Below are 27,830 nucleotides of genomic sequence, written 5' to 3'. Positions count from 1 at the left end.
ATATATATATATATATATATATATATATATATATATATATATATATATATATATATATATATATATATATATATATATATATATATATATATATGTATATATATATATATATGTATATATATATATATGTATATATATATATATATGTATATATATATATATATGTATATATATATATATATGTATATATATATATATATATGTATATATATATATATATATGTATATATATATATATATATATATATATATATATATATATATATATGTATATATATATATATATATATATATATATATATATATATATATATATATATATATATATATATGTATGTATATATATGTATATATATATATATATATATATATATATATATATATATATATATATATATATACACGTATGTATACAGTATATGTATAATTATTTGATGTACCATACATAGAGCATTATTATTTATTCATCTGTAGTTTGTGGCTGCTTGGCTGCATCATTTCCTGGGGACATCATCATTGTTGAAATAAAAGCTTTCAAACATGAAACCGTTTTGAGACGGTTGTTAACAAATGATTTGTTAACAAACGGATTAATGTTTGACAAAAGAGGATATTATGAACTGTGTGCGGTGTAACATAATATTGAGAGAAAATCTTAGCTGGATTGTTCTCAAATTCTGGAGGTTTGCACTATATGTGATAGAAAATTAAATATCATTGGACGGTGAGAAAATAATTCCCATTGTTATCAATAAAATCAGACACAGGTGGTTTTATCGATTTTGTGACGAAGCTAATATTGTAATCCTGCTCTTCCGTTTCCGGTTGTTTGGTTTCCGTTTCCCTCGGAGTGTTTGTTAATGTTTTTGTTCAACTTTCCAAACTGAGCTTCAAATTATTTTTGCAATCTATGGTGGCGGCGGTTAACCTCCCTTCCACCTAGTAATGTTTGCTACTCGTTACACACAAACAAGCCACCGCCCTCTGAATTTATAATAAAACCGACTACTCGTTTAATACTTGAACACGCAGCACAAGTTGTATTCGGTGTCTGCCACGTGTAATCTCTCTTGTCCCGACAGGAATGGATAAGTAAACAAGAGAAAGGGTGACTGGAGGAGAGAGAGGAGAGAGAGGGGAGAGAGAGGGGAGAGAGAGGGGAGAGAGAGAGGGGAGAGAAGAAAAAAAAAAAAAAAAAAGATGGAAGATTTCGGGGGTGATTTACAGTCAAAAAAGAGGAGCAAGAAGAAAGAGAAAACGTCAGCAGGTTTGGAAGGTGACCTACGACGACGTCACGTGGCGTCAATGTCAAGTGAAGTCCCATCGAGCTCTGACTCGAGTCGAAGCTCCAGCCCGGATCCCATTCCCAGATTTGAACTTCAGCACCCACAGCCTGGGTCCTACTGGCTCTGCCGCTTGGTCCTTCTGCAAGCGCTTGCCTTTATCTACTGTGCGTACTACTTTGCACGGAATGGGTTAAAAAGCTTAACTATAATTGTTTCATGAATAAACCTGGTGTTGGTTTAACGGGTTATGATGGCTGGTTTTTGAGACCTTCGGGTCTTGAGTTCAAGGCACTTTTTTTCGTTGAATTAACACCAGGTGGGTTGACCGGGCTTGTCATTCTTATCTGGTTGGCAGAATGAGTACCAGCTTCCTGGTAGTGGGGGCACTGCATCGGTGGCACAGCTGTGCCCCCCCCCCCAGAAAATGATGCAACCAGCAGCCACAGGGTGCATATGAATGTTTAACTTTAATTTCATGAATATGTTTTGTGGGGAAAACCAATGCTGAAGACTAATGTGAAGGATAAAACTAGTAATTTATTTTCTCGGTGGTACAGTTAAGGATTTAATTTGTTCTTACAGACTGATTGTCAAGTTATTGCGTTTGCATTCATGTTTTTTTTTTTGGGGGGGGGAGGGTGAGGGGGGGGGTTTGGACCAAAGTCTTGGTTTTATGTTTCAAGTAAAGTGACATTTCATGATGGCATCAATAGAAATATATTGGCAAGGGAGGGGGTTGATGAGAAATGGCATAAGTTCTCTAATGCCCACCCCCTTGTTAGTATCCATAATATTTATGTTGTTCATCACTAGAAAACCAGCTTGGTGTTGGCTTCGCAGTTAAGGTGGCTGGCTTGTAAACCTGAGGGTCCTGAGTTTCAGCCCTTGTCAACCGTGGGATGAACACCAGGTGGGGTTGACTTCACCCGTCATCCTTCTGAGGTCAGTGAAATGACTACCAGTGTACTGGGGTAATAACCATTCGGGGTAACCTGCGTTGGAGTTGTGACCTGTCCAGGACTGTACTCCTTTCCAACTGCATCGGCAGCCCTATACGCCTTTATGGCACAAAAGGAGTGATATTATATGATTATCATCACTCGAGAATCCACAATTCTTACATAAGCATGAATAACGATAGAGTTGATTGAAAATTTGGAGTTTTCAAAGCTTTTAAAAGGAATGGATAAATTGATGACCGGCTATGACAGACATGAAGTTGGCGAGGTGTCGTGATCTGAAAAGGCAGGTGGCTGAGAGACCGTAGAAGAAAGCTTGACAATCTTTTAAGACATGAAAAAAAGAGAAGGTACTGTCTTGGCATATTAATAAACCATTTAATCAGTGTGCAGGATTTTACTTTTTACAGAAACCAGGAGCAAAAGGTATAATTTGGGATTGTTGGCCTATAATGGAGCAGGCACAATCCATTATCTTCAGACAAATGCATTGTTTGGCACATTTTAAGGCTTTGAGCGTCAGTCATTCCACATCCCAAGTGTTTGATGATCTCATCTTCTTTTTGTTTTTTCTTGGTAGATCTTTCTCTATATGGCATCGGCTGTTGTTTGTGAAGCTTACTCTATCATCGTTACCCCGTGTGCGAAGCACGAAGCCAGGTTAAGCAATTGGTTCACTCTGTCTGTCTGTCTATCTCGAGATGTTGGTCTATGATTGAAGAACAACTTAACTTCAATTGAAAGGTACATATCGGAACACGATCCTGCAGTTTAGCATACTTTGGCTCTGAATTTGGAAAATTGTACGGAATCTCGTCCTGAGCGCGCGGCACACAGAGGAGCAATGTGATTGTTTGACTCTGCCTTTCTCGTAATCAAACAAAATTAAAAATCATTCCAAACAAGAAACTTACTGTTTTTAGGGATGTCATAAAGGCCACAAACAACAGAAACAAATAACTAATGTAACGTGTTAAATAAGGTGGTGTAAAAGACGGTGCATCATTTGCAGGTTTTTTTCTGCAGCCTTTAAAACCTTCATTTGATTCCAATACGGGACTTTCAAAATGGCGTTAACTGCCCCAGGATGATCGGCATACATGCTCAGAAACCCCGAGCAATTGGGTTCATCGGGACGGTCAAACGTATATAGTGTGTACGCCAGATAAGGATTGTAACATTAAATGGCTCACAGAGCTTCTAAAAGAAGCCGAACATACTTGGAAATTTACCTGCGAGAGAGAAAGGGGTGTGTGCCACTACAGAACAAAATAGTGAGAGAACCTTCTGAACTCTCCCAAAAAGCTGATAGCTTGCAGCTCTCCGCACTGCAAACTCTCGGACATGGACCAGTGCAAGGCCCGAAGGTTCATGGATGGGCGCATTCTACCCAAACCTTCGACAATTGCCGCCAGTGAGTGGACTCTGATCCTTGCGAGATTACTTCATGTGAACATGGCAGGCTTGTTGATTTATTTAATGGATGTCTTCAATTAGAAAAGCCAATGCTGTCATGAGCAACATGATTAAAGGTAGACTTCCCAGAGGCAGACACCATATCTGGTTTAGTTGCTTCTTCATGATGGGAAGGTCATATCTGGGTCACGTCAATGCACAGGGTAAGATTATATTGATATTTACTATAAATTATGTTTCGGAGGATGAGGTGGAAGGAGGGAGTGGGAGTTGTATGAGCTGTGAATGCCATTATAAATATATTGTTTTTGTTTGTGTCTCTATGGCCACAAGCAGAATTTTACTAGATTTTTGCATCTATTAATAAATGGTGTGTGTGTGTGTGTGTGTGTGTGTGTGTGTGTGTGTGTGTGTGTGTGTGTGTGTGTGTGTGTGTGTGTGTGTGTGTGTGTGTGTGTGTGTGTGTGTGTGTGTGTGTGTGCGCGTGCGCGTGCGCGTGTGCGTGTGCGTGTGCTTTGGACCATGGTCCAAGCCAACTAATTCTGCTTAGTTTTCGAGTTCCGCGGTCGACATTGAGGAGTACCTGCAAATGTGGTAGGTATATGTTGAATAAGTGTATATGAACCATAAATGACGTGTTCACATGTTCAAAAGTTTTACATAAACTAGAAACAGCCAAAAACAAAGAAGAGGTTAAACTTCGTTGCTAAGGACTTCCTTTCCTCAAGCAACAGTGACATAGATGCTTCTACATCAAGATTTTGAGCAATAAACTTAAACGATCATACAAATTTATGATTTTGCAGGTCATCTGATGTTAGCAGATTTGATGTTGTGAATTATTTCATATACAGATTTCCTATTAGTGTCTGTTGCTATGGTAAAAAATATCCCTAGCAACCAATATGTCACAAACTGCTTATATGTATCAATTGAATTCTGCAATAATCTTTCATTTTTTATTTGGAAATGACCCCATTGTAAAGAAAGTGGTAAACACTTTGTTATTAAATGAAGGAAAAGAACAAAAAAAAACCAAAGGATTTTTGTTGATACTACAACATCATGCATTCCTGTCATTCCTATTTGTGCATTCAGTTGCAAAGCATGTTAATAAATTAATGAGTGACTGATAGACTTAAGTCCAAAAAAACCTTGAGTATAAGGTAGTAATTAAGCATCTTCGTCCTATCCTAGTGTCAATTTCTTCCTATAATCTGGGTCAACTCAGCAACAGATGTCAGATTTGCACAGTCTTTACATGAACACAAATCAGAACATGGAAGCTTGTTGAGCAAACAAGAGCACCGAACATCCTTGAGTATATTGTGTCTTCTTGCAAGAGCAGTGGGCAAGTTCCATTACACTTGATGGTGCAGGAGGAAGCCCCACCCAGTCTGTCTTTGGTGGGCAAACCATCTTCAATTTTTTTCAACCATGGTTTTTTGTGATGGTATTTCTTGTTTGTTGATAAGGCACATCTTTTGAACGGAATCTTGGTAGTTTGTTTGCAATATGTGCTTGTGCAGAGCATCTCTGTTTGGAGGCAAGGGTTTTCTCGCCACAGCTCCCAGCCTTGAACATTCTGCATCTTGCTTCATTCACATCTCGACAGCCCTTCTGCCCATAGAGTTCACAGGTGTATGCTTCGATGTCTTCTTACAAGGATGGCAGGACTGTAAACATCATGCCAAGCTTTTCAAACATGTTGCGGTGTTCTTTACTTGATGCCAAGATCTTTGAAGATTTTTCTTTATCATTACCATACAAGGCACTCACTGTGTTGCATCCAGTAAAACAATGAAATCCTATCAACGCTGAACACACTTCTTTCCCGAGATGGTCAATTATGTGATGGACAGAAATTATGCGTGTGTTACTTCCTCTGCCTGTGTGGTCATTCATTTGAATAGCAAGTCTTTCAATACCATGCCCAACAATAATTGTGATGTCATCAATCAGCTTCCCAGTCTTGCACCACTGTTTGAATAGAAACTGGAGGATATTTTCCTTGTTGTCACCAAGATATAAATGAAGATGTCACTGCATAGATGACTTTCTCAATCAGCACATCTCAAGCCAATGCGATGTTAGATGCCTCACATAATTGATTGTGTCATATGGAAAGAACCAAGGTAGAATTGAACGGATGCTTGACAGGTGAAGGTTCCAACTGGCTTGCCTTGTAACCCTGATTCAACCATCAAGTCTTCAACCATCTGAATGTAAATGCTCCAGAAGTGGAATGTCTCATTATTCAGATAGTCCATGATGAAATTCTCAGAAATCCTTGCAAGAAAATCCCAGAACCTACAGAAAGAGATATTCTTGGTTTTGTCATCCAAGGTGTAGACCCCTTTTTACCCATTGAATTAGTCCGCTAAATCTGATCAGATAGCACTTGTGTGTCATACGAGAAGATTTGGTTCGTGTGCTTGGAGTAAAGTTTGGTGTCATCGTCAAATACAAATTTCATCAAGATAATGATCTAGTAAAAGTTTAAGACTCATTATTAATGTAGTATTAATCCTTTGTCCATGGTTGAAAAGGATATATTAGTTGCAAGTCATGTAAAAGTTCAACAAAGAAACAAGTAACTTGTGTTCAGACTTTCAGTTACTACTGGTACTACAAAACTAACATAGATTGTAATATATGGGACTGTGATAAACGAAAGTCTTGCTATGCATTGTACTGGGGGAAAAAAACGATTATATTTGGTGAATAATTTCATTTATGAACTGTAAAATTACGATGCTCGTGTTAATTGTACTATCACTCACACTCGTTAGTTTGATTTTCCCTTTCTTGCCTCTTCCTGGCTCTCTCAATTTTGGTCTTCTCGGTGAAATGCATATACCATGCACAGTGATATCCAACAGTTCGGAACAACATCGAGAAGATCCGGTGCCAAAACAAGCTCCATATTTAATCGTTCGATCGCTTCGGTGGCAATTGTACTTTCTCTCGTACCCAAGATTTTCCACTGAGGAACACTTTCACGAAATTTTGGCCAACATGTCCAAAAAAAAAATTAGATTGTCTGCACATTGCTCCATTACGCGCATGCGGCACGCCATGTTGTGACGTCCCAACAATGTGTACATACACACACTGTACGATGACTGTGATTGTCTAATTTCTGTGGGGCCTCCACTACAACCATTATTTCAATGACGTCATTATTTCAAGAAAAATTGTCTGCTACGAGGGTAATTTTATCGTCCTTATTATCAGATTTCTGAAAAAAATGTGCAGATTTTAAAGATGGGAACATTTATAAATGCTCTTAAAAATCTTCCCTCTGATCAAAAAAAGTTAAAAGAAATTACTTCTCTGACACAGACTGCAGAAAGTTCGAATATGAGGGTTGTGTGTGTGTGTGTGTGTGTATGTGTGTGTGTGTGTGTGTGTGTGTTTTATATACACTGCCACCACTCACTTATACCAACAGGAAATGGTACTAACTCGACACCTCTCATTCACAGATATTCCTCGTATTTTCTGTTTTCATAAATCTTATTTGCATTGATTACAGATTGAATTGCAGATTTTGTGCTCGCAACGGGAGGTTAAAAGTGCCCATGTGAGCAGAACCGAGTCAGTGTAACACGCGCACACACGCACGCGCACATGCAAAATACCTCATTTAACATCCGTATGTCATTTCAAAAGTCCTTTATTGAATTATATTTGCAAGATTTGAAAAGATCCTTCCCATGTCCTTTTCTCAAGACTGCGTGGGGTAAGGTGCTCTATGAACTCTCGAGTTATTTTTTCTTTTGTCTTGGTTTTTGTCCCCAACCATACCATATGCTGTGCACAGGTGTTTGCATAGTTGTAATAAATAAGCCACAGATTATTAAACACTTTACCTTTATCCCTACATAATTTTTTTTATTTTTTACAAGATTATGTTATTTTATTAATTTATCCCTTTGGACATTGGCAGGAATAAGAGCAAAACAGATCTCTTTGTCGGCATGTGACGTCAGTTGTTTTGATCACAAATTCATGTGAAGTTTCCTATGCTTTGTTTTTTTTTTCCCCTTTCCCTATTGTGAGCCAGGTGTTGCCTTCTTGGTGGCTTTGCAGCAGAATAAGGCTCTTTTGGGCCAGAATGGTCTTCTGCCAGCCAACCAGTATCTTAAACGTGTGCGGGATTATGTTGGAGATGGTGGTGGCTGGGCGACCTTACGATACTCCCCAACCTTGCTGTGGTTTTTTGACTACGAACATTCCATCAACTGGAGCCTCGATTTTATTGCCATTCTAGGTCTGAGGTTGTTCTTCACAGCTCATGTGGAGGGTGTTCTTAATCTGTGAACCTGTGTTTTCAGTAAGATCAGAGCTGCTTTTATAACTTATCCATATAAGGCAGATGCTAACACAAGGCATTTTGACAATGTCTGAGCTTACTGAATATTCAACAAAATTTTCAAAAATGCAACGTTCAAACATGTTAGGCTCTATTTTTCTGAATGCAAAGTTTAAAAAAAAGGTGTTATTTGCCATCCTCGTTTTATTGACATTGCCAAAAATGATTTTTATATCTCTGGTGACAAAGTCGCTGGAGGCATTATGTTTTTGGATCGCCCTTCTGTCATCTGTCTTTATAGGTCGAAAACTGCTCCATGGAAATGTATAATGTATAATGATGCAATAATGTGGGCGGAGGCATATCTGGCGACGTCGAACAATGCCCATCTAGTTTGATGTATTTGAGGAAAAAAGATAGTTACGCTTTCCAGTACAACCTCTTTTATCTGGACATCCAAATAACAGAAGTCCCATTAGCTGGGAAAAAAAAATCATGCAAAAAAATGAATAAAAATGGCAGAACTTTCCCGAGATAGCTTTGCACTAATGTTTTTTGTTTTTGTTTTGTTTTTTTGCATGAAGCCATGTTTTGTGGCAGACCCCGCACATCACAAGTTGATCTCCTAAAAGCCAAACATGTTTGCTGAATACCTTATGTTTATTCATTCAAAATTTCTCTTGAACATGTTAACATGAGGTTTCTGATGCAGAAAGTTATTTCATGAAAACTCCCTATCAAGGAACTAATCAGAGACATGAATACAGTGCAGTACCCCAAATGTGAAACTGAGCACTCAATTTTTCCCAACTACTGAACTGAATGGGAGAAAAAAATTCTGGCTTCCAGTCTGATCCAGCTCGGCTTTCAGCATTTGCTGTCACATATGCAGATCATTCTCAGTGGCTGCATAGGGCGAGTGCAAATATACAGGGTTAAACTGCCAAAGTGGGATTATATAATCAGCATGCACATAATTCTCAAATATGTGACACTTCCAAAAATTTTTTATTTCACGTTCATCACAATAAATATACAAACAGGTTAAACTGTGCTTCAGGCGTTTATTCCACAATCCACATGGCACCTACCATTGGTTGCATATGGTGAGTGCAAATACACAGATAATGAGGGAGGGGGGGTTACGGTGAGCTGTTGGGATTCGGGCTTGGGTACAAGGTAACACGACATCAATAAAAAATAATTTCTTTATTTTAATTAACAAGGACATCCATAAACTAGAAATATCATAACACACTTAGTACCGACCATTCCAGATAAGAGGTTCTATTATAATTATCCTGTTTAGACTGACAGGGCGTATGGTGTTTGGGGGTCTGGGGGGGGGGGGTTGAGTGACTGTTCCTCTTGATCCAGCTTCAGGACTCACAGTCCTATTTTTAGTTATGGAACTTCCAATCCGACACGTGAGAAACATTGGAGATTAATCTGCAATGATCAGACATACAGACAACAGAAACGTGTGTGTGTGTGTGTGTGTGTGTGTGTGTGTGTGTGTGTGTGTGTGTGTGTGTGTGTGTGTGTGTGTGTGTGTGTGTGTGTGTGTGTGTGTGTGTGTGTGTGTGTGTGTGTGTGCGTGCGTGCGCACGCTGGTTAAGGATACACCTCTAACTGTGATTAGTGAGGAGGCCAGATCGTAACTGGAACCCACAAGTGCCATCTGCCACATGGATATTGTACACATTTTATTTCGTCCTACCGATCACAACCAGGAAACATCACCATTGTTTTAAGCAGTCAGGAGTTCTAAGGATGCGATTATTGAAGTTCTCCAACCTCTCACAATGTGTCGATGTGGCAGCACTTGTGGGTTCCAGATACAATCTGGTCACCAATCACAGTTACTACCACTACTACTCAGCGGACGCATCCAAGATGGAGTTCGCAATATCTCACCATGAGTCTTTGTCCATCATCAGTGTCTGCAAGTCTGCTATGTCATGCTGGATATGCCTTGCTACACAGTCGATGTAGTTCAGTGGCCTTCTTCCTCTGGTTGGGCAAGGAAATCTCAAGCAGATCACCTCAGATATCATTTGGTCTTTGGCGCGGAAACAGTGACCAGCAAAACATGTTCTGCGACGAGCAACAATAGTAGAAATGGGTGGTATGTCTCCGTATATCTCTGTTTTTGTTCTGTATTCCCACCAGCTGATGTTCTGAACTCTCATCACAGTTAGAGGTGAATCATTAACCAGTATATAAACAGAAAAGCCTTAATGTTACTATGTAGATGGAACAGCGATATGTTGCCCTGCCGAGCCCCAATGAGACTGAAACTAGTTGGTAGCTTCACTTTTCATATGCTTGGTGACAGCATTTGACCTGCACGTCTTTGCATTATTAGAGACCCTTCTGAGTTTGCAGTGTGTGTGTGTGTGTGTGTGTGTGTGTGTGTGTGTGTGTGTGTGTGTGTGTGTGTGTGTGTGTGTGTGTGTGTGTGTGTGTGTGTGTGTGTGTGTGTGTGTGTACGTGCATAAGAATATAAGATGAAAAAAGGATCTGCTGGTTAAACACTTGCATAGGTTCTACCTATTTGGCACAAGCTTAGTAGAACTGCAGCAACCCCCCCCCCCACCATGCCACCTCCATCCTTTCCCAGGCAAAAATAGCATTCCTTTGCTGTAGTAATTCTCTCTGCAGACTACTGCAATATGACCTGTTACCAACTATAGTATATGAGAGTACTACTCTCATATCCTCTAGTTCAAACTGTAGAATTTTTGCCTTGGCTTGCATCTCCACAGGATTGTACTGCAGCCAATACCAGCAAGAGAGATCATTGGTCTTCAATTTTTTTCTGTGAAAATAGGATTTCTATTTTTAACTTGTCCTCATGTGAACAGTTTCTGCAAAAGTTACATTTATTGAACCTCAATAATGGAATTTTTAAACCTGCCTTGATGAAAACTCCTTATCAGTAAGTTTCAAATATCATATCTCAAGCATTGTGCAATTTTGTTTCACAAGTTGTTGGATGGAAGATTGACGTGAAGCGGAGCAAATTGTGACATACAATACTGATGTGCTTTGCAGGCCTCATAGTCTCAAGTTTTGTGCTGATTACAGGGATGGCCAACATGCTAATAATGGGACTGCTTTGGGTTCTCTACCACTCGCTTGTTAACGTTGGACAAGTCTGGTACTCCTTTGGTAAGTGCCACTCCTTTTAATACCAAGAGTGGCAATAAGGCGTATCAAGGATATTGTTTCCAAAAGTGGCATCTCCATTGCGTCAGATGCATTACAATTATATATATATATATATATATATATATATATATATATATATATATATATATATATATATATATATATATATATATATATATATATATATATATATATATATTTTTTTTTTATAGACTAGTATAGTGATTCGGACACTGATTTGGTCTTCCATAAATCTTGACTTCAAGATCCATTATAGTGGGAGCACACTTTTGAACTTGAATGAATCTCATCATTTGACCTGTGAGTGAATTCGATTTGAACTATTCTGGTTTGGATTTAGTGGTGTGTGCTGTTCGTCCTTTGTTATAGGGTTGGGTTGTGGGATATGGCTAAAAATGGTGTATTTGTATCAACAGATCATAATAATGTTTCGTGAGAAGGGTTTATTCACCAAGTCCCCCTTTTTTCCTGTTTTCAAGTTTTGTTTTATATCCTTTTAAAATGATTTGGTGACATCTATAGCGAGCAATTTAAAAGAGATTATGAACTTACCATGTTTGAGGTGTGTGGACCTATTTAATGGGACCTTAATATGACCAGCTGGACAAGAGTGTCCCAATGTGATGTTGTTTTCAAATACTGAATTTCTCATGAAAGCTGGCTAGGCTCAAACAGAGAAGCTATGAAAATTCTTATGAAGTTTTGACAGAGCAGCCTTTCAGGCTGATGTGGTGCAGGACTTCTTTAAGGACCATGACCTGGACTTCACACATCTACTTTGACCACCACAATTTGAACATATTGATGTATTAGGCCATCTCGTACTAACCCAACGAAAGTTGCTCTCCTACATGTAGAAACTATCTTTAGCTCTTGTTGATAAATAACAAGTTCCAAATGTTTTTACTCACACAGCAGCCAGCGGCCGGGCATGTAATTATTGCCATTGTTCGTTCGTCTGCAGCGCAAGGTTGTGGGATAGCATTATTGGCTGAAGGCATGACGGTGATGCTGATGCAATGCCCTCTGCTGGTTAGAGCAATAATTTATAACTTGTTCATGGTGTCGACGATAGTTCGCCTACTCTTCTCGAAGAACACCATGAGACCTTTAATGTCCAGCAACGAATGCTGACAGACGGGATTTCCGTTTAACGTCAGTCTGAGGGACGGACACACACCTGCCTGCGAAACACTGGGATGACAGTTTTAGCTGGGTTGGGATTCAAACCCAAGCAGGATAGCTTAGAGGTGAGTGCATACATCTAGGACATCCTGTCAGCCCAGTATTGCGATGATACCATTTGTCAGTTTGTTGGCAGAATAACTGTACAATAAGAGCAGCTGGAATCGCCAAATTTTGCACAGAGATTCATATTGTGAAAGTCTCGGATTAGTTCAACTTTTATCTCACAAGGAAAAATATAAAATGAAAATTGGTACACGAAGGAATTTACTCACACCGTGGCCATGCACAACATTTTAGGTTCACATCTTCTGGGGCGGTACTGCATGAAGAGAAAACAACGGCGTGAGTCAGCACCTCCATTGAGTGATTCCAGTTGGATGTATATTGGTGGAATATGCATTATGTATATTGTCACAAATCAGAGTGAGGGTTCTTCAGCCCAATATTCATTGAAAATGAGCTGAAAGGCAAACTCACTTATAATGCATTTGGATACTCGTGATTCTTTTAAAATGAAGTTGATTTCCAAATTCCAAAAATGTAATTTTGAACCTTTTAAAAGTTTTTTGATCATGTGTATATTTTAGGTTGGGAGTCTCAGCTGCTCGAGACTGGTTTCCTGGCCATTTTCTTGTGCCCTTTGATATCCTTGCAGCTGCTGCCTCACAATACACCACCACCAGCCATGGTCATCTGGGCTTACCGCTGGCTAATATTCCGCATCATGCTGGGAGCAGTTAGTACTCTCACCACAGACCCCAAGTGGTTCCACTTTTTAGATCCATTCTTAATGAAAAGGTTCTTACAGCCTATGTGATTTCGTTTCTTCTTTCTGTTTTGTTACAGTAATTGAATTATCTCCCACTTAATGGATTATAGAATTGGCTCAACTGTCATGCAGTTGTCTTGGGGTTGGGGGTGGGGGGGATCGTACACCAATGGTAGTTAGAAACACCAAATTTAGCACAGAGCTTCAGTTTGGCACAAGTGAATTATGTGTTTCTTCTTTGGGCAAGTAGTGCAAAGTTAATTGGCTAAAAGGTAACCTTTCTTTTTCTCCTGCAGGGTCTTATCAAAATCCGAGGAGATAAGTGCTGGCATGACCTCACCTGCATGAAATATCATTATGAGGTAAATGTTTTTGAATTATCCTATCTGGATATTACATGTTAATTGACATCATACTGGATGTGGTGGTTGCATACTTTAAGTCTGTACCTTTAATCTTTTGGTTTGCAGATCATAAAAAGAGCGTCACACAAATTATACCAAGTTTGATTATCTTAATGGGCCCATCATCAGATCACCATGATTTACTTTTCCTGATTTTCTTCTTTGGTTTATTGATGTTTCTTCCATCATTGCTGTCTTAATAAATGCTGTCCACATATGCAGACACAACCAGTTCCAAATCCTTTGGCGTACTTCATGCATCAGACACCCATGTGGTTTCACAATTTTGAGGTCCTGGTGAACCACTTCATTGAGTTGGTGGTTCCCTTTTTTCTGTTGCTCGGTCGACGTATGCGGATTGCCCATGGCCTTCTTCAGATCCTTTTCCAGGTTAGAGGTCTTATTCCCCTTTCCATAATTGAGGGTATGGTGTTAACCAATAACAATTAATTTCAAAGGTTTTGTTGAACTTAAAGTCCAATATTCCCTGTCCCGTCCCCATCCCATCCTGCTCCCCTATGGCCTCCAAATCTAAAAATGGACCTTTTGAAGCCATTGATTGTAATTATTTTGGGTGGAATGAGATATTTTAGGAATGGTGTATCAACAGAGAGTAGTTTACTAGTTATAGGTATTTTAGATGAGCAAGCCCGTGGGCCCCAGCCCCACTTTTTGTTGCTTTGTTTGTAGAATATATATATATATATATATATATATATATATATATATATATATATATATATATATATATATATATATATATATATATATGGAAATATATATATATATATATATATGGAAATTTTGCAACTTGTCACCAGACCATGCGAAACATAGTTCGCACTTTTTGTCTGAGCATTTATCGATGTGAATAATGAAAATACTTTTGTCCAAATCAAATCGTTTTTGACACTGCAATGCCGAGGTCCATGATTATTAATATGGCACTGTCTTAAACTTTATGCAATCAGTGGTTTTGGAGGGGATGCAAAACTGACACAAACATTGGATATTATTATATAGCTATTATCAGCATTCATTAAACACATTCCCAAGAAATGTAAGTATCCTGATTCATGCCAAAATTATTTATATTGGAAACTGAAAGCGTTCTATGACCTGGGTTTAAAATTCTCCCTTTCCTTGTGTGTGTCTAATCATGTTCCTCGTTCAACTGCTTCAAAGTTGCATGTCACCATCTCCATCTCATGTTGTCTCCCATTTTTATTGATTTTCTTTGTAATTACCTCCAAAACGGAAGGTGGGTGAAGGTTATGTTTTCACCCAGGCTGTCTGTCTGTCTTTTTGTCTGTCTGTCTGTCTGTGAGCAGGATATCTCAAAATAGTAGTCATATATTGACTTCCCATGACCACTAAAAAGTATAGGTAAGTTTGATGGTGGGTTTTGATTCTTTGGAATACTAAAAAACAATTACATATTTTCACCTTTAATTGTACCTTGAAACATCAAAATGAGTCTTTCATTGCATTTCTCTTCCTCAATTCACTACAAAATGACCCATCAAACGTGTGTCTATGTCCTTTGTTTCTAAGTTTAGACCATATTCCACTTTTTACTCACGTGGGTGGTATCCATATTGAAGTTGGCCCCTGGTAGAGTTTGCCCACATTTATATGAGGCACGTGGGGGCTTGTGGTTTTTCTAAGTACTCCAAAGAATCAAAATCCACCATCAAACTTTTCTATGCTCTAGAGTGGTCGCAGGAAGTCAATATATGACCTTACTAAAAAGTTAGGACGGATTCAGACGAAACTTGGTGGATGGGTTGGGTGTTTGATAAGGACGAATTCCTTTCATTTTGGTGAAGATCCAGATCGGAATACAAGAATATTTAAATTTTCTAAGTCATTCTTCATCATTCAGAGGAGGAGAGGAGATTGCGACCATACTCTGTGCAGAGCGTTAGTGCTGCCTAAGCAGTCTCCTTGGCTATTGGGCACAATCCTGGACGGGTCACCACTCCAACACAGGATACCAGCAAGCTGGCACTCATTTTGTTGACCTCGGAAGGATGACAGGCAGAGTCAACCTCACCTGGAATTAATTCAACAGCCGAGTGGGATTTGAATTCAGGATCCTAGGATCCGAAGCCAACCACCCTAACCATTAAGCCAACACAGTGTGTGTGTGTGTGTGTGTGTGTGTGTGTGTGTGTGTGTGTGTGTGTGTGTGTGTGTGTGTGTGTGTGTGTGTGTGTGTGTGTGTGTGTGTGTGTGTGTGTGTGTGTGTGTATTGATATCTCAAAAAGTATTGACGGATTATAACAAAACTTGGTGGATGAGTTGGGTGGGTAACAAGAACAAGTTGATTAGATTTTGGTTGAAGTACAGTGCGGATCCTCTGGTCTATCAGTGGGATACAAAACTTAAACGTGGGAAAGCCTAGTGAAGGTGCACGCTCTCCCAAGTGTCGTTCTTGTTCCTGATAACCCTGCCATATCGTCAAGTATCTATAGAGGGTATCCGTGAACCCCCCCCGCCCCCCCCAGGGCTCCACCAAACCAACTTTTTTTAGCTTCCTTTTATGGTCATATGACACATTTGAGTTGTTAACAAAAAAAAATTCCTGGCACTCTGGCAATATTCAAGATGGCGTCCAAAATGGCTACCAAAATGGGTAAAATCATAGAATATGGTATATAACATCTCAAAAATATGACAAATTGGAAAAATAATCATTGGGATTTGGTTCGTGGTCATTAGTAACGAATTTCCGATGATTATATTTTGTTGCCATTTTTTAAAATCCAAGATAGCGTCCAAAATGGCCACCAAAATTTGCAGAATCATAGAAAATTATATATAACAGCCAAAACCTGACAAAATTGCAACTTAATCATTCGAATAAAATGTTTCTAATCATTAGTAACTTATATCTGGTTATTCTAATGCAGTTGCTATTTTTTTAGCTCACCTGTTCGAAGAACAGAGAGCTATAGCGATACCCCCGGCGTGAGCGTCAGCGTCAGCGTGAAAATGTTAAAGTTTTTGGTGCAAGTTATTTTTTCCTTTCTAATGTTTTTATCTACCACACTATTTTTTATACGCCCGGTATATATATTGTTGTGGTTGATGAAATTCGCAAAGCACCATTCAGGTCCCTTAGGTGAGATATCTCTGTAAGTATATGTGTAGTTAGGCCCAAACCCGTTGTTTCGAGGGAAGAAATGTCATTCATTCGGGCTGCGACCCCTCTAGATAGCCGTTTTTCTTTTACTATCTTTATTTTGGACCAGCCGCCATTACTACCACCACCAACCACGTCTCAACAGCCATCACACAACCTTTACCGTCACAACTCGCCACCATCGCATCACCACCATTCTTGCGCCACTTGTGGGCACCGATACTGGACTCGTGCAGGGCGCGCACCGAGCAGCGTGTTCAGAAACATCACAGACTTTCCGAAGAAAACGGATCAAAAACGACTCACACCCACTTCTGTTCCGTCCTATCGGTGAGCGTGGGCCCCGCCTCCAGGGCATTGGAGTGTGGTCGCTATATGCAAATTCATGGATCAAAAAGCATTCACGCCCACTTTTCCTCGGTCCAATGGGGAGCCAGTTAGAGGTGAAGGGTCGGAGGTAAAGGGTCAAAGGTGAAGGAGCGAGGCCACGGGGGATATAAACGACCGCGTTCGTCAGTCAAGGCAGTTGGGAGTTCGCGGAGCCAGTGAAGAGTTGGGACGAGTCAAGAGAGGAGACGGAGAGGGCGATCGGACGAAGCTGTGGAGAGGCGGCGAAGGCGGTTGAGGGGTGCTCGCGTCGGAGTCGGGGAGCTGCGGAGGAAGAGGCCAGCGGCGCGACCGAGGTCGTGGTGGAGACGCTCGTCGCGGGACCCGAGACAGGGAGATATCCTCCTTTCCCCCGAGCATCAACAACCCCCTCCTGTTTCCCCCCGCGCTGAGATAGTGCGATAAGGGGGCCCCGTTCCCACCCCATACCAGGCAGTCCCAGCGAGGCCCGCGGAGTCGGGGCGCCAGCGCCATTTCGCGGCTCATCACCAGACGGGTAGGCCCGACGCGGTCTCGGCCCCAGGCCCGCCTCATCCTTGAGGGTGGTCCTTTTCTTTTGCTTTGGGTATATGTGTTGTCGGCGCCGTCTGTGAAGTAAAACTGCATAAGTGTTGCCGAGTGCTCGCGTAGTCGGTAATAGATCTGCATTGTGTTCTCTTTCATATTTGCTTTTTGTGTAATATTGTGTTTCTTCTTCTTTTACATTTGCTTTTGGTGTAATTGTATATGTGTGCTTTCCGTGTGCCATCGCGAAATAAATGTGAATTATGTTGAACTGTTTTCCCGTTTCGCTTCGTCTTTTCTTTCATTGAATCTCCATCTTGCTTCACGTAAAGGGTTGGTAGTGGGCTGAATACGCCCGATAATTAATCGAACCGTCGAGGCCGACGAATAACACCGCTCGGTTATCCCGATAGTACGGAACGGGTCGCTTAAAGTGGCCCGTGTCCGAAGTCGACCTGCGGCGAGGTGCGATCGCCCGGTCTACCCTCCGTGTGGGTACTTAGGTAGGTCGAATTTGGCGAGCAACCCTATCCCACGCGGGGGGCTGATTGGCACGATCGTGGTGAGGCCGAAAGGTCCACCCGTGACTGGTTCCCGGTGTTAGTCCGAGAGGGTCACGACTGGATTGTCCGTCCGGTGGGCGACGTGCCGCGATTCGAGTTACGTGGCCGTTCGCACGCCGGCGGGCGCGAATCCGCAACAATATATATATATATATATATATATATATATATATATATATATATATATATATATATATATATATATATATATATATATATATATATATATATATATATATATATATATATATATATATCTATCGGGGCGTATTATGTGATACCGGTCGTCCGTCCGTCCATCTGTCTGTCTGTCCGTCCGTCCGTTCCTGTCCGCACTCTAACTCCCAAAGTTTTGAACTTTCACGTTTCATATTTGGAACCTCGGTGCAGACTGTGGAGATGGTGTGTCGCGACAAAGGTTCGTCATCTAAAGTGATTGCCATGGCAACCCGGATGCTGTTTTCCATCCGTTCCTCTCCTCACTCTATCTCCCAAAGTTTTCAACTTTCATGTTTCATATTTGGTACATACGTACAGACTGTGGAGATGGTGTGTCATCACATACGGTAGTCATCTAAAGTAGTTGCCATGGCAACCAGGATGCTGTTTTCCCTCCGTTCCTCTCCGCACTCTAAGTCCCAAAGTTTTCAACGAACACGTTTCATATTTGGTACATAGGTACAGACTGTGGAGCCGGTGTGTCGCTACATATGTTCGTCATCTAAAGTGGTTGCCATGGCAACCAGGATGCTGTTTCTGTCCGTTCCTGTCCGCACTCTAACTCCCAAAGTTTTCAACTTTCACGTTTCATATTTGGTACATCGGTACAGACTGTGGAGACGGTGTGTCGTGACATAGGTTCATCATGTAAAGCGGTTGCCATGGCAACCAGGATGCTGTTTCCGTCCGTTCCTGTCCACATTCTAATTCCCAAAGTTTTCAACTTTCACGTTTCATATTTGGTACATAGGTACAGACTGCGGAGATGGTGTGTTGCGACGTGCGTTCATCAGCTAAAGTGGTTGCCATGGCAACCAGGATGCTGTTTCCGTCCATTCCTGTCCACACTCTAACTCCAAAGTTTTCAACTTTCACGTTTCATATTTGTTACATAGGTACTGACTGTGGAGACGGTGTGTAGTGACATATGTTCATCATCTAAAGTGGTTGCCATGGCAATCAGGATGCCGTTTTCCATCCTTTCCTGTCCGCACTCTAACTCCCAAAGTTTTCAACTTTCACGTTTCGTATTTGGTACATAGGTAGAGACTGTGGAGCCGGTGTTTCGCGACATATGTTCGTCATCTAAAGTGGGTGCCATGGCAACCAGGATTCTGTTTTCCATGTAGTAGCACAATTCTGTATATACCTTCTTGTTCGGGTGTATATTGTGCTCACTTGAGCTCTTGTTACTGATTGCAATATACAAACACATATCTTGCTTTAAAATTATTTGGATCAGACCACTGCAATGCTTTATAAAAAAATATTAATTATTAGATGAGTCTTTTAAAAACGATAAATGTATAAACAGGCGAGCATTGGGTGGCTTTGACACCAACTCTGGTTAATTTGAGTACTAAGTCATAGTATTCCACCTTGGAATATCTGATGAAGGAATAATGGTGCTAAAATGGACATTTTATATAGTGATTGTCAAACTATACGAGCAAACTTTCATTTCACAAGGAACTCTTGTGATCATTCATACAAATGCCAGTACTTCGGCATAGAATTCCAGCTCGAAATATCTGGTAACAGCAAAAATGCTACTAAAATGGGCATTTTATATTGTGATTGTCCACCGCTTATCAAACTATGCTTGCAACTTTCATTGTACAAGGAAACACTTGTGATAATTCATACAATGCCATTTTGTTATGGCATTCCACAGAGGACTATCTCCACATTATCTCCTGTAACTACAGTTCATACATCCGGTTTGACTCCTGCAGGAGTGTCAGAATCAGTCGTTGTCAGAATCGGAGTCTCGGCGAGAGTAGTTGCATTCATCAGCATCTCCAAGTTCATCATCAGATGTGTCATAATCTCCAAGTTCACTGATATCCTTTACTGATTGCTTCACCAAGTGTGATGTCGGTGCTGTAGATCAGGTAAAATGGCCAGGTGTTGTCATCTGGTTCTACTTTGGTGAAGGCTAGCTTAGGGCCCAGAACAGGATGAGTTTCTAGTTTGCATTTAAGTCTGTCAGCACGATAGTTCGGATTGGGGAATTGCATCTCATTCAGCTTTGCAATGTAGAGGAGACGCAACAAAGATAGCTGTACAACTTTGCATCCAATGATTGTTGTCGCGTCTATGTACTTTGCCACATGATTGAAGCATGCTTCATGTGCAGCTTCCAATGCTGCTTGTTGAGCAACAGCCTCTGGTTTTCCGCTCCTCCAATATGCAGGATTTGCTGTATACTGCTTTCTGCATTTTGGGTGGTATTGGGCCTCTCCTGCAAACAAATCAAATCCTCGGATTCGCCTTAAGAGCCACTCATGTTTGTTCTCTTCTGCTATTTGCAGCACTTTCTGCCATCCATCATGTTCAAATGAAGAGGTGCCTTCCTTTGTGTCGATGCCTGCCTTTTTCACATGGATTCGGCCTTCAGCATTGCAGAAAATACAATTAGGTTCAAAAATGATCTTTTCTGATGCTTTCTTGCACTTTACCCTTCCTTCTTGGCTGGTAGATAGTCCAGGATCTTCAGGATCGTTAGATGGTTTACTAGCTGTTAACCGATGTAGGTTCAGGGTAAATATTTGGTAACATCTTCGGTGATTGCCCTCGTTCTCCTGGATCTCATCAGGAAATCTCTGACAGATATCTGTCATTCGATATGAAGAACCTGGTGGTTCAGCTAAGCGACGATCCTGTATATTTTTGAGAAGTGCCAATGTATCATTTGGATTCGTCAAGTCTGAAAAAATATGTGAACGATCCATGCTTTATTCCAGACATATGAATGACACAATGTTCCCGTTTGCATTTTCTTTCCATTTCAACAACTTTCTTTTGACAATTACATTAAACTATTTCTTGCTTGTCTGACATCTTAACTTGTGATTTGATCTTGACTAGCTACGGTCTTGCTAAGCTAACTAATCTAACCTGGAAAGAGAAATAAAATACACATAAAAAGATTAGTACACATAATACTTGAGTGTATGTAAATATTCAAAGTGCATCAGGGTGTGTATGGGGTGTGTTTGTGTGGGTGTGTGTGTGTGGGTGTGTGTTTTCTGGCTTTCAAATTGTCCACCAATTTCAATTCCAAGTACTATAACAATAATAAACATGCTTCATAAGAATTACAAGACGAATATTCCATGGTTCTGTCCCTCTATTATTATTACATAAATGATTATTTGAAGCTGACATTTGATATTTACTGTGATTTTACCATTTTAAAAAACATTTTGAACTCCATCTTGGATTTTATGGATGGCAACAAAACTTAAATCACCACATCGGCTTATTAATTTCTAATAATCAGGAACATATATTGCAATGAATCCAAATATTAATTTACTGTATATTATTCTTTGTTTCAGGCTGTTATGTACAATTTTCTATGATTTTTGCCTATTGTGACGGCCATTTTGGATGCCATCTTTGAATTTAAGCATTGTAACAAAATTCAATCATGAGGTATTACTTACTAATGATGAGAAACACATTATTCCAATGAATAATTTACAATTTTGTCATAGTTTTTGGCTGTTATATTTAATTTTCTATGACTTTGCATATTTTGGCGGCCATTTTGGACGCCATCTTGGATTTTTAAAAATGGCAACAAAATCCAATCATCGGAAATTAGTTACTAATGACGAGGAACCAAATCCCAATGATTTTTTCCAATTTGTCACATTTTTGAGATGTTATATACCATATTCTATGATTTTACCCATTTTGGCGGCCATTTTGGACGCCCTCTTGAATATCGCCAGAGTGCCGGGAATTTTTTTTGTTGACATCTCAAATGTGTAATGGACCATAAAAGGAACTTTGTTTGGTCGAGTCCTGGGGGGGGGCGGTGGGGGGTGCACGGATTCCCTCCGTAGATACTCCCCTAATACCCCACCATTTATTCCAAGGTTGTTTGTTGGTTTTCCATTTGTTCTCTTATTTCCTTCTCTGTAAATCTAAACCCCTTCATTCTCTGTCATTTTGCTCCTCCATGAGTCTTGACCTTGTATTGAAAAAATAAAACTCGAGTCTTAATTTTTCACACCATATTTGAGGACATAATTTGGTAGAGGAATTATTTTTCCTAAGAAATGATTCATTGAAATAAATATGAGTTTATTGATATATAATGTGGCTTGACTCCCATGGCAATTATTATTCCCTTCATAATACTTCTGACCACACTTTATATGCTGGAATTATCACCGAACTGCAAATATGTTTTTATCTTTTTTAGTTCATGTTATCAAAATATATCTGGCTGCTGTTGCTCAAAGTATCAGAATTTGTTTTTCTCTGCTGAAGTTGAGGATCATGGAAGAGAGAAATGACAGAGGGTGGTGGGTTAACATACTGTTATGGGGCACAAGGGATACAGGTCGACTAAAACTAACAGATGCACTGAATTACAAGAAAGGGAAAGGCAGGGGAGAAAAGCATTAGGGGATGAATGAGAATATGAGAGCTCAGCATTTGGTATGAGAGCAGCCAAAATGTGTCGCTGAGCTGGAGGCTTAAAGGACTGGTGGTTAGAGCACAAGACAGATTCAGGAATAGTTGTAATAAGCTAGTTTTGTTTTACTACAATATGTCTTTGAAATAGAATTGATGCCAAAAAGACTGAATAACATTGAAAGTGCACAAAGTATGCCTTCACAATTTTAACAATTATCATTTTAGCTCGCCCGTTCGAATAACCGAGAGCTATAGCGATACCCCCGGCGTGAGCGTCAGCGTGAGCGTGAAAATGTTAAAGTTTTTGGTGCAAGTTATTTTTTCCTTTCTAATGTTTTTATCTACCACACTATTGTTTACACGCCCGATATATATATATATATATATATATATATATATATATATATATATATATATATATATATATATATATATATGTATATATGTGTATATATATATATATATATGTGTATATATGTATATGTGTATATATATATATATATATATATATATATATATATATATATATATATATATATATATATATATATATATATATATATATGTGTATATGTGTATATGTGTATATATATATATATATATATATATATATATATATATATATATATATATATATATATATATATATATATATATATATATATATATATATATATATATATATATATATATGTATATATCGGGCGTATTATGTGATTCCGTCCGTCCGTCTGTCTGTCTGTCTGTCCGTCCGTTCCTGTCCGCACTCTAACTCCCAAAGTTTTCAACTTTCACGTTTCATATTTGGTAGATAGGTACAGACTGTGGAAACGGTGTGCCATGACATATGTTCGTCATCTAAGTTGGTTGCCATGGCAACCAGGATGCTGTTTTCCATCTGTTCCTGTCTGCACTCTAACCCCCAAAGTTTTCAACTTTCACATTTCATATTTGGTACATAGGTACAGACTGTGGAGATGGTGTGTCACGACATACGTTCGTCATCTTAAGAGGTTGCCAAGGCAACCAGGATGCTGTTTTCCATGTAGTAGCACAATTCTGTATATACCTTCTTGTTCGGGCGTATATTGTGCTCACTTGCGCTCTTGTTACTGATTACAATATACAAATACATATATTGCTTTAAAATTATTTGGATCAGACTTCACTGCAATGCTTTTTTTTTAAATATTAATTATTAGACTCGTCTTTTAAAAACGATAAATGTATCAACAGGCGAGCATTGGGTGGCTTTGACACCAACTCTGGTTTCAATTATTTCATTCAATAAAGCTGATGGTAAGCTTGTTTAAATTCTCTTTTTATCTCTTCAAGGTTCTGTTAATTCTCAGCGGGAATTTGAGTTTCCTCAACTGGATCACCATTGTTCCCTGCATTGCCAGTTTTGATGACCCCGTTCTTGCACCTCTATTCAGCACAGCTACATGCACTGCGGCAGCTCAAGTTCAGGCGAAACACAAAGGGCAGCATTCAGCCTTTTGTATGTCCTGTTTTTTTATCAAGGATATTGTGCATTGTGCTTTTATGAGATGTAATGTACTCTAATTGGTTTGAATGCAGTAAGAGATCATTCATTGTAATATATTTCATGTTTTGTTTCTGTTAAGGGCGGCGGGTCAGGCAAGGCCTCCATTTAGCTCTTGGTCTCCTCATTGCTTACTTGAGCATTCCTGTCATTCAAAACCTGCTCAGTTCCCGTCAGCACATGAACACCTCCTTCGACCCTCTTCGCATTGTCAACACTTATGGTGCATTCGGAACGTATGTACTGTCCATGAGAATCTTCCTACTTTAAAGTTCCAGCTCCAGTCATGATGAAAGATTGATTCAAGGTTTCATGATGACTCTTGATTTGGGGGATGATTGTGAGCAAGAGTAACCTGACTTTCCAGTTTATAATTTATGGTAGTTGATAGACAATCTTGGACGAGACAGAGCAAAAGTGAAATACTCTACCTCTGAGATATCCTGTTAGGACATTATTCTCGTCATTATATCAGTGTTATTTACTATATTTCAAATGCTTTAACATGCAGTATTTCAGACTTGTTTACCCCATCCACATGTCCATTGTTCTGAGCAAATAATATCCGTAGTTGGATTCTAGATGTTTTTAAAAAATTGACTTGATCTTGTTTTATTTGCTAACGAATGATCTATTTAATGTGTTGGCAAGTGTACAAATACCTCACATTCCCTTTCACACTTTGGCCCTTGCATCACCACAACCCAAAACTACTTTCTCAGGGTAACCAAGGAGCGGACAGAGGTGATCCTGCAGGGCACAGCAAGTGCTGATCCCAAAGGAGCATCCGTTGTGTGGGAAGAGTACGAGTTTAAGTGTAAGCCAGGCTCTTTGAAACGTCGACCTTGCTTGATCTCACCCTATCATTACCGCTTGGATTGGCTCATGTGGTTTGCTGCTTTTCAGGTAACACTTGCTCTTGGAGAATATATTTTTTTATCTACTTTGGCAGGAAAAGCCACAGCAACAGTTAATAATACGAATGATGTCCTTTAACTCCTTTTAATATAAAACTGCAGGTGGTTAGTCACGTGATCGAGCATTTCAATGGTTCATGTGATGGAAATGTCGACAGTATAGTTGATAGTTTGAGCAGAGGACTATTAAAATATGGATAAATAAAATCATCTCTTATATTAAGGAGAATATAAAATACAGAATAATACTTTATTATATAGTGCTATTGTTTTTACTACATTCAAAAGTAAAATGTCAAATATGTGCAGAATACAAGTGTGAGATAAAAACTATAGTGTTTTTTCATGTGGTTGCAATGAATGTTCTTAATCATTCATTTGCCTGTTGTTTTTCTGGGCAGTGGTTAATTGGGATTGTTTCACCTCAAACAGACATATGAACAGAACGACTGGTTGGTACACCTGGTGGGTAAAATGCTCATAAACGACAACACCACACTTGACCTCATCGATCACAACCCTTTTCATGGTCGTTATCCACCGAGGTGAGGGCCTCTGTTGCCCAATAATGCATTCTGTTTGAATACTGTCCCACTTTTACGATGTATCTAGTTTATCCTACTTTCTGAAATCGTTTCCCTGTATGATTGGCCAGGTGGGTTCGTGCTGAGCACTTCCGTTACCAATTCAGCCAACCAGGTAGGCGAAATGCAGCAACTGGAAAGTGGTGGATCCGGAAACGCATTGGAGGATACCTTCCTCCTGTTAACCTCGAAACATTGGCACCGTATTTCCGCTCACGTGGGTGGAATCTTGCAGAGAGACTTTGAGTCCCAGATGGCATGTTCGTGTGCAGTTTCGTCGGGATGATTTTTGTTTTGTTTTTCCAAGTTAATGTGATCACACTACTGGCCAGCATTGCTCTCTTTGCTCATGATGGGAGGTCGTTGAGGTGAGACTCATTGCAACAGGAGCAATCCATGTGAATTGGATCGTTTTTCACCTGACAATCTCAATAATTTTGTATATTTTATGGTAATTGTGTCAGTCCATGTAATAAACTCAAATATTGTCGCACTCGTTTCATACTTTGGAAATTGAGGTCCCAGAGGTGGGGGTTCTCCACTGGTAATTAAAAGGCATCTTATTTCAGAGACATTTTGTAATGAGACACAAGGACTATTTGAGATACTCACAAAAATTACTGTGCTGCTCGATAACTTTATATAGACCACAAACCTATTAGTAGAGATATCATGTCTGACCATGGTTTTCAGTGCCAATGAAATGTCTTCTGGACTTAAATTGTGACATTAAAGAGACATGAGAACCAGTTGCATCTCATAAAAAAATTTAAGCAGTTAACTTCCCTATTCGCCATTTATTATAATTACAAAATAGATTCACCCTGAGAGACAATGTTGGCAGATGACTGGAATTACATTCACTCACAAAGAATGCATATTTACGGAAAGGTTAATACCTTCACCTTTAGGATTTACAAGGTCTGTCTAAAAAGGAAACGGACTGAGCCTGCTGTGTGCTCCACTTACACAACTTGAATGAACGGGTTGCGTCACAGTCTTTCGCAACATTCCAGCAATATATTTGATTGGTGATGGTTGACTGCGCTCATTGTGTGATTTTTTTACTGGTCGTGCTTTCAACGTTGTCTAGTCTGAGTCATTGCGCTATGAGTCGTGGGCAGAGAGCCAATCTGAAGTTTCTTTCCAAGCTTGGCATAACACCTTCCAAATCCTTCGCAATGCTGCAGCAAGTCTATGGGGAAGAAACGATGTCACTTACACGTGCATTTGAATGGCACAAAAGGTTCAAAGAGGGACAGGAGGAGGTTTAAGATGATCCACGGTCTGGAATACCTTCAACGAGCAGAACGGCTGACAACATCGAGCATGTGAAGCAGAGAGTGCGCACAGATCATCAACTCATGGTGCGGATGATTGCTGAGGAACTTTCCATCAACAAGGACACTGTCTGGAGCATCATCACTGAAAATCTCGAAATTCGCAAGGTGTGCGCAAAGATGGTCCCCAAGCTGTTGTCCGAGGACCAGAAACAGCAAAGAGTCACTGTCTGTCAAGACATTATCGAGCATCTCAAGGATGATCCAGACCTGCTCAGGAGAGTCATTACTGGCGGTGAATCGTGGATATTCGAATACGATCCCGAGACCAAACGGCAGAGTCGTCAGTGGAAAAGTCCGGCATCACCAAGACCAAAGAAAGCAAGGATGTCAAAGATGAAGGTCAAGGTGATGCTCATCGCGTTTTTCGACATCAAGGGCATTGTCCACTTGGAGTTTCTACCACAGGGTCAAACAGTGAATCAATACGTGTACAAGGAGATCCTCCGGCGCATCATGAGATCAGCACGGGACAAGAGGAGGGATCTGTGGGAGAACAACCCCTGGGTACAACACCATGACAATGCCCCTGCTCACAGTGCCCTGAGAATCTGACAGTTTCTGGCAGAGAGGAACGTGCCAACTCTGGAGCAACCCCCGTGTTCACCAAACTTGGCCCGTTTAGATTTTTTTCCTATTCCCCAAGCTCA

The 27,830-nt window shown here is 39.9% G+C and overlaps 1 protein-coding gene and 1 long non-coding RNA gene across 3 annotated transcripts; one reads left to right on the top strand and one right to left on the bottom strand.

Annotated features, from left to right (window-relative positions):
• The first annotated feature begins 829 nt into the window (after positions 1 to 829).
• LMF1 (lipase maturation factor 1) lies at positions 830 to 26,330 on the top strand. Of its 2 annotated transcripts, XM_085869373.1 has the most exons (11): positions 831 to 1,450; positions 7,731 to 7,937; positions 11,037 to 11,153; positions 12,950 to 13,098; positions 13,428 to 13,493; positions 13,758 to 13,925; positions 24,129 to 24,294; positions 24,422 to 24,575; positions 25,062 to 25,245; positions 25,689 to 25,801; positions 25,912 to 26,330. In XM_085869373.1, exons 1-11 carry the CDS (start codon positions 1,201 to 1,203, stop codon positions 26,084 to 26,086), a joined length of 1,749 nt encoding a protein of 582 aa, XP_085725499.1. In that variant the 5' UTR covers positions 831 to 1,200; the 3' UTR covers positions 26,087 to 26,330. The 2 variants fall into 2 exon arrangements, with proteins under 2 accessions (XP_085725500.1, XP_085725499.1); XM_085869374.1 differs by lacking the exon at positions 7,731 to 7,937 and having other exon boundaries at positions 830 to 1,450.
• Positions 8,969 to 10,268, bottom strand: LOC147032078 (uncharacterized). The gene is made up of 2 exons (XR_015055026.1): positions 9,897 to 10,268; positions 8,969 to 9,428 (listed from the first exon to the last, which is right to left on the bottom strand). It is a non-coding gene; the product is annotated as an uncharacterized LOC147032078 (long non-coding RNA).
• Positions 26,331 to 27,830: the final 1,500 nt, after the last annotated feature.

The sequence above is a fragment of the Eptatretus burgeri genome, chromosome 2, assembly GCF_056783735.1.
Source record: "Eptatretus burgeri isolate ZD-2024b chromosome 2, Ebu_testis_v1, whole genome shotgun sequence".
Taxonomy (NCBI): Eukaryota; Metazoa; Chordata; class Myxini; order Myxiniformes; family Myxinidae; genus Eptatretus; species Eptatretus burgeri.
This window is presented reverse-complemented; position numbering and strand designations above follow the sequence as displayed.

Bases quoted from the DNA above. Each gene is read 5' to 3' on its own strand.
- LMF1 (XM_085869373.1), top strand. From the start codon at position 1,201: ATGGAAGATTTCGGGGGTGATTTACAGTCAAAAAAGAGGAGCAAGAAG. The intron at 13,926-24,128 runs GTTAGAGGTCTT...TATCTCTTCAAG, and splicing joins TTCTTCAGATCCTTTTCCAG to GTTCTGTTAATTCTCAGCGG. The intron at 24,576-25,061 runs GTATGTACTGTC...CTACTTTCTCAG, and splicing joins ACTTATGGTGCATTCGGAAC to GGTAACCAAGGAGCGGACAG.